Source organism: Galleria mellonella, unplaced genomic scaffold (genome assembly GCF_026898425.1).
Source record: "Galleria mellonella isolate WM207_F2 unplaced genomic scaffold, CSIRO_AGI_GalMel_v1 utg150, whole genome shotgun sequence".
Lineage (NCBI taxonomy): Eukaryota > Metazoa > Arthropoda > Insecta > Lepidoptera > Pyralidae > Galleria > Galleria mellonella.
The window spans coordinates 1,073,768-1,091,328 of NW_026442002.1; the positions used below are offsets into that span (position 1 = coordinate 1,073,768).

Below are 17,561 nucleotides of genomic sequence, written 5' to 3' on the forward strand. Positions count from 1 at the left end.
AATGCCCCTAACTGTTGTGAAGGTTAGTTCTTTACACGTCTTTTTTTAACCGACCGCCCAAAAAGGTGTGTTATGTTTATTTATTTACAAATAATATATAAATACATTTAATATTAATGAGAAGTGATACAAAAGGCGGCTTTATCGCTAAGCAATCTCTTCCAGACAACCTTTGGGTAGAGGACATTGAGAAAAAGACAAAGGGTAGATAACGCACTATTATATAGGTTATTATATGGGCGGTTTTCCACCGTGCTATTATATAGCTTTGGAATAACTCCAACAGCAGTATTTGATGTACGACAACATAACCTTGTCCTTTTTAAAAGGGGTCAGCACATTTGCAATGCCGCTGGTTTAGATCTGTACCGCCGCCCGTGATGTGTGTACTTATCATATACTGTGTTCTTGTTGTTTATTATGTCCGGGAATATTAGTATGTATCGATTAAAATTAACAAATGACGTGTCGTTCTCACTCTTTGTTTTAAGTCGAAATGACTTTACTTAAGTAGGTTGTGTACTAAGCTGTACAAGTTACTATAGTTTTTTAACTATCCCACGGGAACTCTTTAATTTTCCATGATTATAAGTATCTAAAATGTTGACCAGGGATGTAAGGTACCGCCATGCAAAATTTCATTTAAATCGGCCCAACAGTTTCGGAGATTAGCCCGTACAAACAGACAGAGAAACAAAAAAATTTGAAAAAATCTGAATATGTTCTATTTCACTTCTAACATCCCCCTGACTCGGTTTTTACCGTTTTCTTTCTCTATGTACAGACATTCGACCTCTACAGTTTTATTATATGTACTAGCTGACCAGACAAAGGGGTTGGCGTTTAATTTAAATTGAGAAAAAAAGATATAATTAAAGCAAATTGTAATTGTAAACTAGACACGACAATTTCTCGTACCTGCTTCAATTATTATATTTGATTGCCATCTTGCAAACTTATTGCGAAATATTAAAAAAAAAATACGATTAAAAAACAGGGGTGAAAGGGTAAAAATTTGAAGTTGTATGTATTTTTGAATGCTAACTCATAATAAAATAAAAATAAAAAAAATGTCAATAAATAATAAATATTTAGGGGTGGGTCACCCTTATGATTGAGGGGTATGAAAAATAGATGTTGGCCGATTTTCAAACTCACCCGATATGCACACAAAATTTCATAAAAATCGGTAAAGCCGTTTCAGAGGAGTTAAGTAACAAACATCGCGACACGAGAATTTTATATATTAAATAGATTACATGAGATACATTTATTATATTTCCATGTACGGAATCCTAAAACCTATACAATCGATAGCCTTTTTTTTAATAGATGATAATGGAATGGTAACCCCACCCGCGCTATCGGTATACGCATAGGATGATAGGTGAAGATGAAAAAGCAAGTCAATTAGCCCATCGTGATAAATACACTTGGAATTCAGCACGATGGTTTCCAGGGGGAAACACGTGGAGGTCGACCTGACAGGGTATACTGCTAGCAATGGGACTGGTATTGCACATTATTGGCACCATTCCCACCTGCACAGCGCTGGTTTCCAGCCAATCCCTTAACAAAAGAGGTACTTTTATTATCTTTCAATATAGGTACGGAACCCTAAAACCTATATCTATACCGATCGATCAAAGTTTGGCATTGACATAGTACATATGCTGTAAATAAACAATTGGCAACCGGCTTGCCATTGGCGCGACGATTGGCGACAGATCAAATTGCGTAATACAAAATCGGTATAAATTAAGTCGATCTTCTTTGTTGATTTGACGGAATGTTTTCAAAACCGACTTCAAAAAAGGAGGTACTCAATTCGTTTGTTGTTTTTTTTTTTTTAATTTTTATTTAAACTTTAAATGTACAGTGAAACTATGTACATATATGGCGGACTTAACACCGGACGGTATTCTCTACCAGTCGACCATTGGGCGAACAGAGAAATAAGTAGGCGGTGCATTATTGAATAGAGGAAATATAAAGCAATAGCTTGATATATACATATAAATAGACTAATAGAAACATAAATACAATATATTAAATAAATAAATATATACATACACTAGCAGCCTGTCCCTGCTTCGCACGGGTGGACATTTTTACAACATTTTAAAAAGTGGTCATTGTGACATAACGATAATAGTTGGACATATAGTGTCGCTAAGTTTTTGTAGTTATCGATATTTTCTTCAATATTGCAGAACATACTTTTGTTCTATCACCAATAGTTTCCGCAGCGCGCGCGACCAAAGATATTTTATAGCATTTTTTTACACCTCGAGTTACGTTACTAAAGTTTTAGCAAGTATTCCTAATCTTACCTACTCAGGGCGAATGTAGCTTTCTAATGGTGAAAGATTTTTTGAAATCGGCAAAGTAGTTTTTGAGTTTATTCATTACAAACATACATACACACACCTATATGTGTATTTAGTAAGCATGTACCTATTGTCACGTTTTCCTATAATATATGCATATCAAATCTCTGCTCCAAAAATTATTCCAAAAAAATAAAATTTGTTTTTTACAATAACTCCGTTAATTTTTAAGATATCAGGTTCATCCAAAAACTGTTTGAAAGGTAATTTCAAGAGCTATAAGATTGTCTCAAATAATATTTTTTAAAGCTCTTATTTTTTAAAGGAAAAAGCATTAAAAGGTTCCGGTTACATGGTTCTCGCAGTAAAACTTAGGCTTTAAACGTCTCTATCTCGGTTATTTTTCTACCTATAAAAATAAACAAAAGAACCAAAATCTTTGTAAAAAAAGAGGACTCAAATTTCGTTCTTTATAATTTTTACGAATATCCAACATTTTTGAAGTTGTTTTCTTAAAAAGAAAACAAAATTTACGATAATTTGAAAAATTTCGATTTTTATACTTTTTTCAAAAATAAACATTCTTAACCGGGCAAAAAATTTGAGGTCGTCACTTATGCTAAAAAAAAAGAAAGTCCTTCATGGATAACCATAACATTGAATTTTTGCAGGTTTTTTTGTAGGTTATATTTTTATATATTTTTTATTGCACTAAAACATACAGTAACAACAATAAGTTAATAACAATGTTAGCAAAGGCGAACTTATCTCTAAAAGAGATCTCTTCCAGTCAACCTGACGCAGTGGCATAGGAAGTAGTGAGTGGGCAGTAGTAGTGCAAGTTTTCGTTATTTTCCAAAAAAAATTTGAAAGTGTCATCTTATTTTTATCATAACTTGCTCAATTTTGATGCTATTAACTTTTTACAGTGCTCTTTAGAAAGGTATTTCCGAGTGCTTTAGTGTTTTAAAAGTGTTTAGGAAATATATGGCTTAAAAAACGACAACGACAACCGATGGGGAAGAATGGTTGTTGAGTGGCGAACGAGAATTTATAATAAGTTTAATATTGTAACCTTATGGAGGAAACAATAAAGAGTATCTATCTGTCTATCAATCTTTTTATAGGTGAAGGAATTATTAAAATTTACGAATCTCTTGAGTCTCTTCACCTCTTGATACGACACGACACCAACTGTTTCCTTGGTCTGCCTGATGTAACTATGCCTCGTTCTCCCTCTCCCCCTCCTCCCTTCTATCTTACCTTCTATTATAATGTTCATAAGTTGGTCGTGTCGTATCAAGTGTCCCAACATTTTTCCCCTTCTGTCCTCAATAGTTCTAATAATTTGTCTTTTTGCCTTAACCCTAAGCAGGAACTCCTCATTGCTAATTCGAATAAAATCTACGAATAGTTTTTATAATATTATCACAGTGTAATGATAGGCAAGCTGTAGTGGCAATGAGCTGGTCACGTAGCTCGAAGAACCGACAACCGATGGGGAAGAAAGGTTGTTGAGTGGCGAGCCTGTATTTATAATAAGTTTACTATTGTAATCTTATGGAGGGAACAATAAAGAGTATCTATCTATCTATCAATCTTTTTATAGGTGAAGGAATTATTAAAACCTGAATCACCGGCTGAAGTGGCTGGTCTGCAGAATGGATTGTCACGGTCTCTTACATCTTGATACGACACGACACCAACTGCTTCCTTGATCTGCCTGATTTTGTCGCACCCCAACGCGCTACCTTACCTTCTATTATAATGTTCATAAGTTGGGCGTGTCGTATCAAGGGTCCCAACATTTTTCCCTTTCTGTCCTCAATAGTTCTAATAATTTGTTGACTTAATAACGATCTTATAAGAATAAAACAGAATAGTTTTTATAGTTATAATGTAATGATTTAGTGGCAATGAGCTGGTACTAGCTCAAAGAACACACAAATTACAATACAAAAGTTTACTACATCTTATACACAGTAAATCTATCTTTGTTTACAGGTGATGAATCAGAAGTGGCTGGTCTGCAGAAAACACGGTGGCTTACATCAAAAAAACGACAAAAAAGCTGCGGAGAATGAAGTCAAACGGTATTTGACAATAACGACTTATAGACAGATAGATAGATAATTTATTTACATTACTTACAGCACACAAATTACAATACAAACATACACATAATACACAGTAAAAGAGATAAAAGAATGAAAAACAAAAAAAAAAAACAAAAAACTAAATACCATATATGAAATAACATGCATGCTGTATTCCCCGGCTTTGCCTGTGAAATCAGTACATATATCTGCTACAAGCAAATTGGCATTCAAGCATAAATTAATTTCTTTTTTTTTTTTTTATACAACTTAGAATGGCAAACAAGCTGACGGCCCACCTGATGGAAAGTGGTAACCGTCGCCTATACACATGAGCAGTACCATGGACATAACAGATTATACTGTTTCGCCCATGATACCCCCCATGCGGGGACATTCCTGAGGACTCAGGTGTTATTCTTCTGTACCCTGTAAATTCACTGCCATATCCTACCCTTCAAACCGGGGGGGAAAGGTATTGGTATGTTAGTATTGAAGACTAAAAATCCCATTGCTAGCAATATACCCAACCAGGTCGACCTCCTCGTGGTTCTCCCTAGAAACTATCGTGGTTAATTCCCGATGAATTCATCATGATGGACTAACTGGCCTGTTTCCATTCTCATCTATCACCCTTCACTGGTGCTCCGCCAGCGTATCCCGTTAGCGCAGGCGGGGTTACCATACCATTTTCACCAAACAAAAAAAAAAAAACACCAGCATGTATTATATTAATTAATGTAAACATTTGTGTTTGTACGTCATATTTTTGTCAGTTCTGACTAAATAAATACCGGTCCACCTGTATATTTAACAGTATGATTTATTTTTTTTAATTTTCTTTATACCACTATGGAACGTAATCAAGCATACGGCCCGCCGGATGGTAAGTGGTTACCGTAGTATATGAGCGTCTGGGACATCAGAAGTATTCCGCGTTTTTTTTACGATCTTGAATAAATATCTTTGATCCCTTAAGCGTTAGTCTTTGGGCTAATTTAATAAAAAAAAAATAATATTACAATACTTTTCTTTTTGATATTACAATAAACAATGAAAAAATTTTGAATTCTATAAAAAAAGAACTTACTACAAAAAGTCCTCCCCGACGGGGAATTGAACCCCGGTCTCCCGCGTGACAGGCGGGGATACTGACCACTATACTACCGAAGACTTAGCAATTTGTTCCAAATTATTTATATTATTCTACGTATATATATTTCTTTTTTTATCTATGACATATTATTAGGTATTTTCTTTCTGAGATAAATCACTACCTGCTATTAAAGTTATCAATGTTCTTCCTTTGCATTATCATTGATCTCTTGTCTATGACAATTATAAAAAAATAACGTTCCAAATTAGAATTGTAGATTTTTTATCATCTTTACATGTTTTCGATATTCTACCGCGGTATGGTTTTTTTATCCATTCAGAAGTACCTAATTACACATGGATCGGGATCCCTAGATCTAAATTTATGTACTATGATGTACGTAACATAAAATACGGATAGTACAGAAACAATTAACCCAAAATAAAGCCACGAAGACAAAAATAGAGTTTGACACATCAATATTGTTGCAACGTGCCAATAATGATTAATTAAAGTGTGACCTTTTTGGGGGTTAAAATAAACGAGAGTTGAGAATAAACAATCTTTTTTTTTCATTCGCGAACAGGTAACGAAAACGACAGTTTGAAACGATATTTATTTATTTATTTTATTGTCTGTGGTCGGTCGAAACAATGAAGTTTTACCTGGTCTATAAAAATAAGTGAGTTAATTTCTTTTTTTACTGGAATGTTTTTTTTTCTACATTTAAAAATATTGTTTATTTTTTTTTTTCGTTTGCGGCTAGTATTTTATTGTGTTGTGTGTGTTTATAAAAAAATGTGAATTATTAAAAAATATATATTTAAATATAGTGGCAATTAATAATGGGATTAAATAAATAAATAATAATAAAATAATATTAGATATATCAATTATACAACGCCATCTAGTTGCAAATTGATCAAGCTTGTATTGTGGTTACATGATAAATGGTACAAATTTATTTTAAATACATGCTTTTTTCGATATATACATAAGTAATATATACAAACAGTGACATAAGATATACGACCTCAAATATACCTACATGCAACTTGAGAAGACTTAAAAAATTCGATTATTTGAAAATAAAAATAAACATCTGTACTCTAATCCCTGTGTTTCGTGGCTTTGAAATTACAGGGAACGAAGCTAACAGCGGATCTACTATGAAATGAAATTCCGAAATTTCAGACTCAATTTCGTGTTTTTGTTTATACCAAAATCGGACCAATAAATGGAGTTTAACATTTCGTTCGTCATACATCCTATCGTAAAAGTCCAAAGGAACAATGTTTTAACATTTTTAATATTTCCAAACGGCATGTATTACTCGTATGTAATTTTAACATCAAATTTCTGTTTCGTTTGGCTCTGAAATTTCAAAAAACATTTCATGGTAGGCCCTCAGCTTAGTTCTCAAGAGTAGAATTGTATATCAGGTATATTTGTTAATATCAGATATATATATATATATATATACTTATATCCTTAAAAGCTTTATTTTTTAAATCAAATTAAAAAATATATAAGTGTACCCTTTACTGTGTTTACTAATGGGGGAAAATAGTAAAAAGAATCCAAACGATATTTTTATATATTTGTTTTGAAAAAAAAAACATTTTGTATTATTTTTGATACTTTAGGCATTACGGTAATTAAAACATTTAAATTTATTTAACAATGAAACAATGTTAATCCTGGTATCAAATTTGAAACTTCAAGTATTTAAGGGTTTTTTTTTAATGGATGATAATGGAATGGTAGCCCCACCCTCGCTATCGGTATACACCGGCGGGGCACCAGTGAAGGATGATAGGTGAGGATGAAGCAGGTCAGTTAGTCCATCGTGACGAATTTAACAAGAATTGTTCATGATGATTTCCAGGAACCACGTGGAGGTCGACCTAATAAGGCATATTGCTAGCAATGGGGCTGTCGAACTCCATTACTAACAATCCTTTTCCCCCCAGTATTTAAGGGTTAAAGGTAGTAATGACCTTACAACAGTTTTATATATGTAGTTAAGTGCACGATAATGGCATCGTGACAAAATCTCCACTAGGTTATTATAGCCAAAAATAAACATCAGAATTAATTTGCTCTGAACCGCGGCAATATAGAGTTTACTTATAGCAGAAACATTTAAAAAAATATGAAAAATAAATAGTGACGTAATTAGAACAGTTCACAGGCATAGATTATAGATAGATTAATATTAAAGTGACACAAAATAATTCCCGCCAAATAAAAGGCGGGAAAATCTGCATTATACTCGTAAAAAATAAAAGTGTTTTTTTTTTTTTTTATGAAGTGTTGTAATCAAGGAAATTTAGTACAATTTAGCAAGGTTGTAATTAAGGCAGAATGAGCAGTGAAAATATAAGTGAAGTGTCAATTCTTGCTCGAGTTATTTCAAGATTTTACTGGAATGATTATAATAGTATCGTATGTATTAAGATATTAGATCCATTTATAGTAAACGCGGCTATGTTTTACGCTTGGATATGGTAATTATGCTGCCAGTATATTTGCAATATCGATTTATCTAAAAATAACAGTTATATGTAGTGCTTAGATTGTCGGCTAGCTACCAAAAAGTATAGATGAAGAATATTTTTTTTTTTATTTTTTTTTTGATACTAACATAATAATATTCGTCTGGATTTCATGATTTTTATACTGGATTATTTTAAAATAAGAGAAGACCTGAATTCTTGAAGATTCAGTTCGTCTCAGTAATAATATATATAAAATAATGTATTTAAATAATATCAAATTAAACTTAACTAAAGCAATTTTAAACTTATTCTTTTACAAACAATAATAAAATCTCCATTTTTTTTTCTTTTTTAAATAGAAAAAAATATTTTTTAAGATGTTTAGGATTTTGGATGAATAAACAATGGATTTGATGGTATACCAATTTAACACACCGTTTCACCTTCCGATGGTCGCGAGTTCGAAAGCAAGGATGTGCGAGGTACATACAGACATAAATAAATATTAGTGAGTTTTATATGTATTGGTCTGTTTCATCATATCAGCCTTTAATTGTCCACTGCTGGACATAAGCCTTACCCTTGGGGGGTTTTGCCAGTAGTTGCCACGCTTGGTAGGCGGATTGGCAACCGCAGTTGGGCTTTGGAAATGTCTTAAGAGGGACGCTGATGCCCAACCCTCGTCCTTCCTTAATCGAGGCGATTTACGACACCCACGGGAAAGAAAGGGGTGGTTTATTCGATGCCGGGACCACACGGCAATACGGTCTGAGTGTTTACTATATATTAATTAATAAGAGAAATATTTTTAGGTATGTCTATCAGTTGGTTTTCTTAATTTCGAACTAGATGGCGTTGCGAATTATGGCCCGACGTATGGTGTTGAGCAACAACATATTTTTGTCGTGCATTATGACGACGGATGGCCTAGATTTAACAATTTTTTTATTTTTTTCCGCGGTCAGTCTTACAAGTCATATTCGTAAACGTATGCCGCGTTCACGAGTATGACGGACGAGCTAAATTAAAATTTATCAGTAGTCTTTCGCAAGAGTCATACTAGTGGACGTACATTACGTTCTCGAGTATGACAAATGAGACAAATATTAAAATTTTATTTTCGTCTATTCCAGCGGCCTGTACGATCCAGTGCTGGACGAATACGAGCCAATATACGAGCAGATAGACCGGGAAGATTTCGACCGACCATCTCAACCGACTGAGGTATTCCAAATACAGCAATTCTTGGACCCTATCAACCCTGAATACTACGAGAAACAAGATTTAAATCAGATCAATTCCAATTTTTATGATGATCCACAAAACCCTAACAATATTACCGAATTTAACGATCCCAGTCAAATTTTGTTGGGAACCCCGAAACCGTCTGAATCCAGGTCCTTAACTGCATCCCCTTTCGCTTTATCTACTAAACCTTACCGTCCTTTTTCCACGGAACCCTTAGGTGACATCCCAGATTTAGAAGACCCAATAATATTAAATCCTAACTACAGGGATGAGTTCGGAAAACATGGTGAAGACGAAGAAGTCGTCGAAACTAAATTTAAATTGCCTATTTCTGAACAATACGATCCAGACTGGAAGAAGAAACAAGAGAAAATCAAAAAAGAAAAAGAAATAATAGACAACAGGTTAAAAGAGTCTACAGAAAGAAAAACTGTTGAAAGTAATTCTATATTAACCAAAAATGTAGAACAAATTAGCAAGACAACAATTGAAGAGTTTAAATCTGAACTGATGACAAAAGAAGAAATTGAATTTACAAAGAAAATGAAACAGGAAATTGACATTGATAAAATTGAAATGACTGCAACGAACATTGTCAATGAAAGTATAGAAAAAGCAATGACTGTTGCAGAAGAAATAAAAAAAGAAATAGACGTGGAACTCTTAGATCACACTATAATCAAACAGGATGCGGAAATTGTAGAGACTAAAACTGTTGAAGAATGTGAATTAACAAATGAAAAGATTAATACCGAATCTCATAAACAATCTGTTAAAGGTATTACGAAGGAATCTACTTCTGATACAGCTCAATTAAGTTCAGAATCTATGACTGCAGTATCAGCAAAAGAACCAACTGTGGTTACCAAAGAAGCTAGTGATGAAATTGTTAAAAGTGATAAAACTGATATCAAAGTAGCCAAAATAGTTGAAAAATTCGATTCTAATGAGATTGTAGAGAATTCGATAAATGAGAGGCGATTATCTGCTAAGCAAGAAATAGAAGAAACTATTGAATCAGGAAGCGTTAGAAGAAAATCAATGATATTTGATACAGAAGTAGATACTAAAGAAGTTTTGGAAAGAAAAGATAGCCAGAGAAAAAAATCCCTACAAGAAGCTCAGAAATCTTATCGCCAAGAATCTGAGACTTTTGAAACATCCCAGAAAACCAACGAATCTAAAATACGTGATGAAAGAATTTGTTCTAAATTATTAGCAGAGCAAAGAGCTTATACGATCGGTTTACAGACCATTCCAAATATAAGGGGCTCTATACATTCAAATTACCATTACAATTTGTTATTAAAAACATTTTTTATTCATTTAACTGATGTTATGGTAGCACTATCTAGATTTATTCTAAGTGAGCCTGTATTTACAAATTTGGATGAAAGTCAAGAAAAAGTTACTACTCATGTGACGAAAAATGAGAAACAAGTAAAAACAGAATCGGAACAAAAAGAAACTAAAAAAGATATAAGAATTTCAGATAAAACAGATATCAAAACAATTGTAAAAGCTGACGAAAACAAAAGAGTTGAAGCGTCAGCAGTTAAAGATGCAAAAGAAATAAATGTAAGTAAGCTGGAGGAAAACAAAACTACAAAAGTATTCGCAAAAGAAGTGGAGAAGAAAAGAATTGAAGAACAGAAAAATGTTACACAAGAGAAAATTGAAGATGTTCAACAGAACTTAGTAGTAGAAGAAGAAAAGGGTCATAAGCGTAATTTATCGGGGTCTAAAATGGCGCAACTCAGCGAAAAGAAATCAGAAGAACTAACTGTTAAAATGGATGCCGTGATATCAGAATTCCAGAACAAAACTGGAATAGAGGAATCAGAAGTTATAGAACGTCGTAACAGAAGGTCTAGGAGCCGCAGTCAGATTGAAGAAGAAGTAATGAATGAGAGCGATCCACTAGAATGGTTAGCGAAAAAAGATAATGTCAGTTCATCACAAGCAGTAACTGAAATCAAAACGTCTAATAAATCTGTTAGTAGCATGTCACATTCTACAACACAAAAAAAGGTTGAAACGCATGAAGCTAAACAAATAACCACTACGCAATCGAAAGAAAAACAGATGTATGTCGCGATAGTCGAAGCTCATGTTTTCACAAATAAAGATGCAATTTTCGAAGAGCAATTAGCAGAATTTTCTGAAACTGCATCAGTGCAAAGTGCCGATGAAGTTAACATAGCTATTGAATGTAATGAAGCTGTGAGTACAGAAAATGTGGCATTGAAGCATGAGCAACTTATAAAAGAAGTAGCTAAATCTGCAGTAGAAGATACTCACGTTTCTTCATTTGCTGCTACAACAGAAAAAACAAAAGTTCAAGTAGCTGAAGAAGTTATTAAAGACGTTCAAGAAGTCGTGGAAAAGAAATCACATCACCAAATTGCAACGGAATCTGCAATTAAAAATATAAAAGAAATTGAAAGTATCAATATTAAAAGTGAGCAGATGTCGGTTAAAGAAGAGTGCATAACCAAGTCGGTTGCTAAACAATTAGAAGTCAATGTTGAAGCATCTAAAAAAGAGGCCATTGAAATCGAAGAAATAATTAATGATTCATCGTCTGTTGTAATTAATGAAGAAGTAGAAAATCACATTCAATTAGCTGAAGAAGAAATAATTGCAGAAAAGAAAGAAGAATCATTAGATTTAGAAGTATCCGCCGCTGTAAAAGTAGAGAATGTCATTAAACCGATCGAACCACAAGTTGAATCTACTGAGTTGAAAATCGTAAAAGAACAAGTCATAGAAGTGGACAATCCTCCTGAAATTAGACAAGAATCTCAGACTAAAATCGTACAAATCGAGCAATCACTTGACCTGTCCAAACAGCAAATGGCAGTATCTTTAAGCAAATTTGTCGACATATCTGAATCTAGTTCATGTGAATTTGTACACGAGAAAGCCGAGAGTCATAAATCAGAAGTAATCCAAGAATCTACTTTCGTGGCAAAGTCTTCAGAATCATCGACATCAAAATCGTCATCACACAATCTCACATTGCGCACTGATTTAGCCCAACAGGTTATTTTGGATAGGCAATCGTCTGTGCAAAGCGATGAGAATAACAATATAGATACACCCACCCCGTCAACTGTTCCACCAACACCTTTAACTGACGAATACGTATTCAAATTGCAAATACCGCTTCCTAAAACTAAAGGAACCCTAATAGTCGAGCACGAGGATCCGAATATTGTGAAAAAAGAAGATTTTCACGAAGATCCAAATATAGTTAAGAAAAAGTTAGTGCCCCATATTGAGACGAATTTAGAATCTCCCATACTTTACGATCCTCCATTACCAACTCCCCCCGAGGAGAAAGTTTCTTTTCCTGTTTATACAAAACCAGGGTTACGGGGTGGCGCTGATGGAAAATATTACAGGCGGGTATGTATTTTTTATGAATATTTTCCTAGTTTTGCAATTATTTCAACTTGACAAAATTTCTGCATCGTTGCTTAACTAAAAAGTACTTTTAGTTCCTTTATCTTAGAAAAAAAAAATTCGTCTGTTATCATTTGATTTCTTTAAAAATAGAACTAACGTATGCAATACTTATAATATTATGTATTACCTACATACTTTATTATTTATATTATAATGTTACCGGAAGGAGACTTTGTATGTACAAAAATCGTTTGTTTGCGCCCAGTGTCCCATTCGTGTTTCTACGCTAAAGCAGAAGTGCATGGCTGTATTTTGGTTCGAAGGGTGGGATATGGCAGTTAATTTACAGGGCACAGAGGAATAACACCTAAATCCTCAGGAATGGCAACGCATGGAGGTGTCATGGGCGAAACAGTATACTCTGTTATGTCTATGGTACTGCTCATGTCTATAGGCGACGGTTACCACTTTCCATCAGGTAGGCCGTCAGCTTGTTCGCCATTCTAAGTTGCATAAAAAAAATTACAATTATGAACTAATGTAGTTTTTGTTCATAGATCATTATGTAAATATAATAGAAAATCTTTATTGTGTAAAGATTTTTTTTTTTTAACCACTGAGATGGCAAACAAGCATACGGCCCACCTGGATGGTAAGTGGTTACCGTAGCCTATGAACACCTGCAATACCAGAGGTATTACGCGCGCGTTGCCGACCCTGAAGAAACCTTTTTACCCTCCTTTTGAAGAACCCCATGCTGTAGTGTCTTGGGAAAACCTCGGCAGGGCGCTCATTCCACAACCTGAGTGTTCGTGGGAGGAAACATCTCTGATGCCGCGCAGTACGCGACCATTGAGGCTGTAGGACATGAGGATGAACTCCCTGTCGATGGCGAGCCGTACGATGGTAGAAAGTAGCTGTGGGCATCGATATCGGTATAACAGTATCGGAAGACATTTTATAACGTCAGAGTATAAAATGACATTTAAATTCACCGCACTGTGTGGATATTTATTTATTTTTATTTATTTATACTTTATTGTGCACATTGATGGTACATAAAAATATGACAGAGGTAAGTAAATGTACAAAGGCGAGGTTAACTCTAAAAGAGTTCTCCTCCAGCAACACCCAAAATGGAAAGGAGCATCAATGTCAGCGGGTAGAGCGATGTACAATATTTTGACAATTTTCAGACTTTATTTATTATTTTATTCTTCAACTAATACTGTTTACGACATTTGGCAATTTGTCAACAAAAGCTGGCAGCATTATCATACACTATGTAATGTAGTGTACATGTATGTATTCCGTTATATAGTGTATGTATTATATATGCCTTCAACCAATTTCATATTATTCAGAGAAGTCTCATACACATGTAGTAAAGATTTGAAACCTTATTTTTTTTTAATGTCATTAAATTAACTAAATAATATTATACACAGGAAGAAATCTTGGAGATCGGAAGAAAGTCGTCTCTTTTAGCGTCGGCTATTGATGAAACAATTAAAAGCATAGAGGAATATAAAGAACAAGTTGGTATGGATACTAACACGGATATCGATGTTGAAGTAAAATCAAAAATTGAGTATAATACTGCAAAAACAGAGAGTTTCTCAAAAGAAGAAACCACTGTTGAAATGCAACAAGTGTCTAAAGCTGAAGAAGTTAAAATCGATTATAAAGCAGAGACAGAATGGTCTAAAATCGATAAACAGGTTACTGATAATGTGGAAAGTATCGATGAACTGTCTAAGGCGGCTAAAGTTGATATTACAGATGTAGATGAGAAATTAAAATCAGATATGATAAAAGATGAAAATAAATTTTTAGATACTAACCAATTAATTGAAGCTAGTGATAAAGTAACAGACAAAGATATTAAAGAAAGTTCGACAATAACAGAAAAAGTATTAGAAAGTAAAGAAAACTTTGCAGCTAGTGAAACTAATATACAAAATGCAGAAAAAATAAACAGTCATAATCTAGAATCTGTTCTAAACTTTAAAGATGAAAGCATATCCGAAACTATAGCAAGAGTAGAGAAGATTGAAAATGAAGAAACTACGATGTTAGAGGAAAAGAAGGATCCATTGCTTGGTTACAGACCTGTCGTTTTTAATCCAGAAGAAATTGTTAAGCATAAACACTTTGAAATGGTTGAGGTAAGAAAATTGTGCTCAGTTCAAATTTTTATATTAAGAAATCCCACTCAATATTAGGTTAATTAATTTAATACAGTTAAACATCACTTTAGTATTGAGACCTTATAGTGACAAGAGAATGATAAGGAAGTGAGTAATTTTAAAGAAAAGTTAACCTCTAACCCTCGTGTTTCTGTTGACAAGTACTTATGCTTGCATGATTGTATTTCGGTTTAAAGGGTGGGATATGGCAGTGAAATTACAGGATACGGAGGCATAACATCTTACTCTTCAGGAATGGCAACCCATGAAGATACAATAAGTGTCACAGCGATATTGCTGTTCATATTTATAGGTGACGGTTTCTATTTTCCATCAGGAAGGCTATCAGCTTACTTGCCATTCTATATTGTATAAAAAACTGTTTTTGTATTATAGGAACAGAAGCCTCCAGAACCTTCTAGATTGTACATGACACCTACTGGTGAAATCTTGGGTACCGTTCAAGGAATTGTGGATGGTTTAGAGGAAGCGACCGTGGATGAAGAAGTTGCCAGTGAGTTATAATAATTTGACCTTTTTTGATAAACCCATAGAACCATTACTTTTATTTACAAAAAAATATATATACTTTCTTCTAGAAGAATTAGGCAAACCCGGTATGACAGAGGAGAAGATAGCAGAATTAATTTCCGGTGAATCCGAAATGCTGAGAGAGGCCCACGTAATGGGGTAAGTGAAATAAAAGATAATATATCTATAGTAAATAAATGAATAATGTATCAATTAATAATAATTCTTTCATATCGTGGAAAAAAAAAGTGAAAAAGAGACATGTACATTTAATTACATTAAATCATTACATACATCTTAGGTCGTAGTAACGTTTTCAACCATTTTGTTATCCAACAAGAATCACGTATTTTACATTTATTCTAGTTCTATGCTCTTCTTTACATACTGACCTCGATTACCATCATCATCTTCATATCAGCCTTTAAGTGTCCACTGCTGAACATAAGCCTCCCCCTGACACGCTTGGCAGGCGGATTGGAAACCGCAGTTATGGCTTTAGAGATGTTTAAGAAGGACGCTGCAGCCTATTCTTCGCCCTCCCTTAGTCCCCTTAAGAGGGGTAAGTCCCTTAAGTGTCGTAAGCGACACCCACGGAAAAGAAAGAGGTGACCCATTCTAATCCGGAGATCACACGGTTAATATCAGATTATCTATGGAAATCGTACATGAAGAACTGTAATTTTTGGCTTAAATTGAAATTGTCAAATCTTAATATCTCCCTCCTAACGCCATTTAAATAACACCATTCACTTCTTTCTACATCAGCATTACAGTTTAATAAACTAAAATACTTATAAACAGACTCTACAAATAATAATGGACCTTCTTTATTCCCACAAAATGGTTGAAAATAGCCTGAAACGAGTGATATCCTCACACATGCACCGAACAATAGAGGATGATTCCAGCGTCGACTTCAAAAAAATCAAGCCTATCGTGGAATCGCTGCACAATTCTGAAGTCTTGAAGGCACTGAACGAGGAGTTGATTAAGACTAAAGAGGAGAAAAAGAAAGAAGAAAGGAAGTGGACGACGTTCCTGCAGAAACCAAAGAGGCCAGTGCCGAAAGCCAAATTTGGGTATTACGCGTATGTGGAACAAGAGGAACCAGTTGTTGAGGTTGGTATGACTGAAGTTCTTTATCTATGATTTTAGTTTAAAAAAGTCTGTAGATTTTTTTAAATTTCGAAGGTAAAGACCAAACGACCAGTGTAATGAGAAATGGTTAGTCAAATAATAAAATATAATAATTCATATTAAGGGAGTGGTATTGTTAATTGAACTTAAAACCTGAAAAAAGAACCTGTTAGTTTTATAGTCTAAATATTTATCTGATTTAATAATTATAACATTGAATGCTACCGTTTTACGATTCCACAGAGTAATGAATAGTCAACTGTTGCCAAAATTCAATTTGGCGCCAAATCATGTTGTAATTTTTCATGTATCTGTACTTCCTTATTTTTTGACATTGAGATGTCAATTATATCGATTATGCTTTAATAAAATAGATTTTAAGTAGACATTGGCTTGATTTCAAGGTACCAACCATATGATAGTTGGCAGACCACAGTATTGCAGAAAAATGCCTTGCAGTAATTTTTTATCTGTCAAACAGTGTAGTTCTGATCGGTGATCATAAAATCTGGTATTTGTTTTTATTTGTATTTATTTAGCTTTTTTTGCTATTACAGTTTGCTTAATTTATTTAATTATAATAGCAGTATGCTTTAGTGCCGTCGATATATTTGTTTGCAGAAAAAAGTGTTGCTTTTTTTAATGAAGAGAAATTATCTAGTATCTATCTAAGCACACACGTAGTTATTACTTACTCTGTGAAATACAGTATAATTAAGTAATTTCATAGAAGATCGGGCTGTATGGCTTAGTTTCTTTGCTTTTGTTTTTGTAGATAAATCGCGTGCTTTGCTTTTAAGCAAAAGTATCACTGAGCTGTAGCCTTTTTGGGTCACTGCGACACACTTGGTGAAAACACATCTCCAATATTCATCTTTTGTTTTATATTTGAAAAATTATAAATAATCAGATTGTATAAATTTATTTATTAATTTACGTGTGTCATAAATGGCTCAAATAAAGTGTTTATCTATCTATCTATCTACCTGTTTAATTTTGTATTACTAAGTATTTTTTTC

The 17,561-nt window shown here is 33.8% G+C and overlaps 1 protein-coding gene and 1 non-coding gene across 13 annotated transcripts in view; one reads left to right on the plus strand and one right to left on the minus strand.

Annotated features, from left to right (window-relative positions):
• Positions 1 to 5,527: 5,527 nt before the first annotated feature.
• Trnad-guc (transfer RNA aspartic acid (anticodon GUC)) lies at positions 5,528 to 5,599 on the minus strand. Its single transcript has one exon. It is a non-coding gene; the product is annotated as a tRNA-Asp (tRNA).
• A 499-nt stretch (positions 5,600 to 6,098) lies between these two features.
• LOC113513993 (titin-like) overlaps positions 6,099 to 17,561 on the plus strand; it is a 43,909-nt gene continuing 32,446 nt past the window's right edge. For 11 of the 12 annotated variants that reach the window (XR_008252515.1, XR_008252516.1, XM_052892082.1 and 8 more), the window contains exons 1-6: positions 6,099 to 6,204; positions 9,157 to 12,682; positions 14,131 to 14,850; positions 15,268 to 15,385; positions 15,471 to 15,561; positions 16,260 to 16,524. Coding sequence is in view for 10 of the 12 variants with exons in the window: in XM_052892082.1 (XP_052748042.1) it covers positions 6,176 to 6,204; positions 9,157 to 12,682; positions 14,131 to 14,850; positions 15,268 to 15,385; positions 15,471 to 15,561; positions 16,260 to 16,524 (4,749 nt within the window). In the remaining 2 variants the exon portion in view is untranslated. Of the gene's footprint in view, positions 6,205 to 7,639; positions 7,971 to 9,156; positions 12,683 to 14,130; positions 14,851 to 15,267; positions 15,386 to 15,470; positions 15,562 to 16,259; positions 16,525 to 17,561 lie in introns of those variants that run through there. The other variant, XM_052892074.1, reaches the window with a different exon arrangement.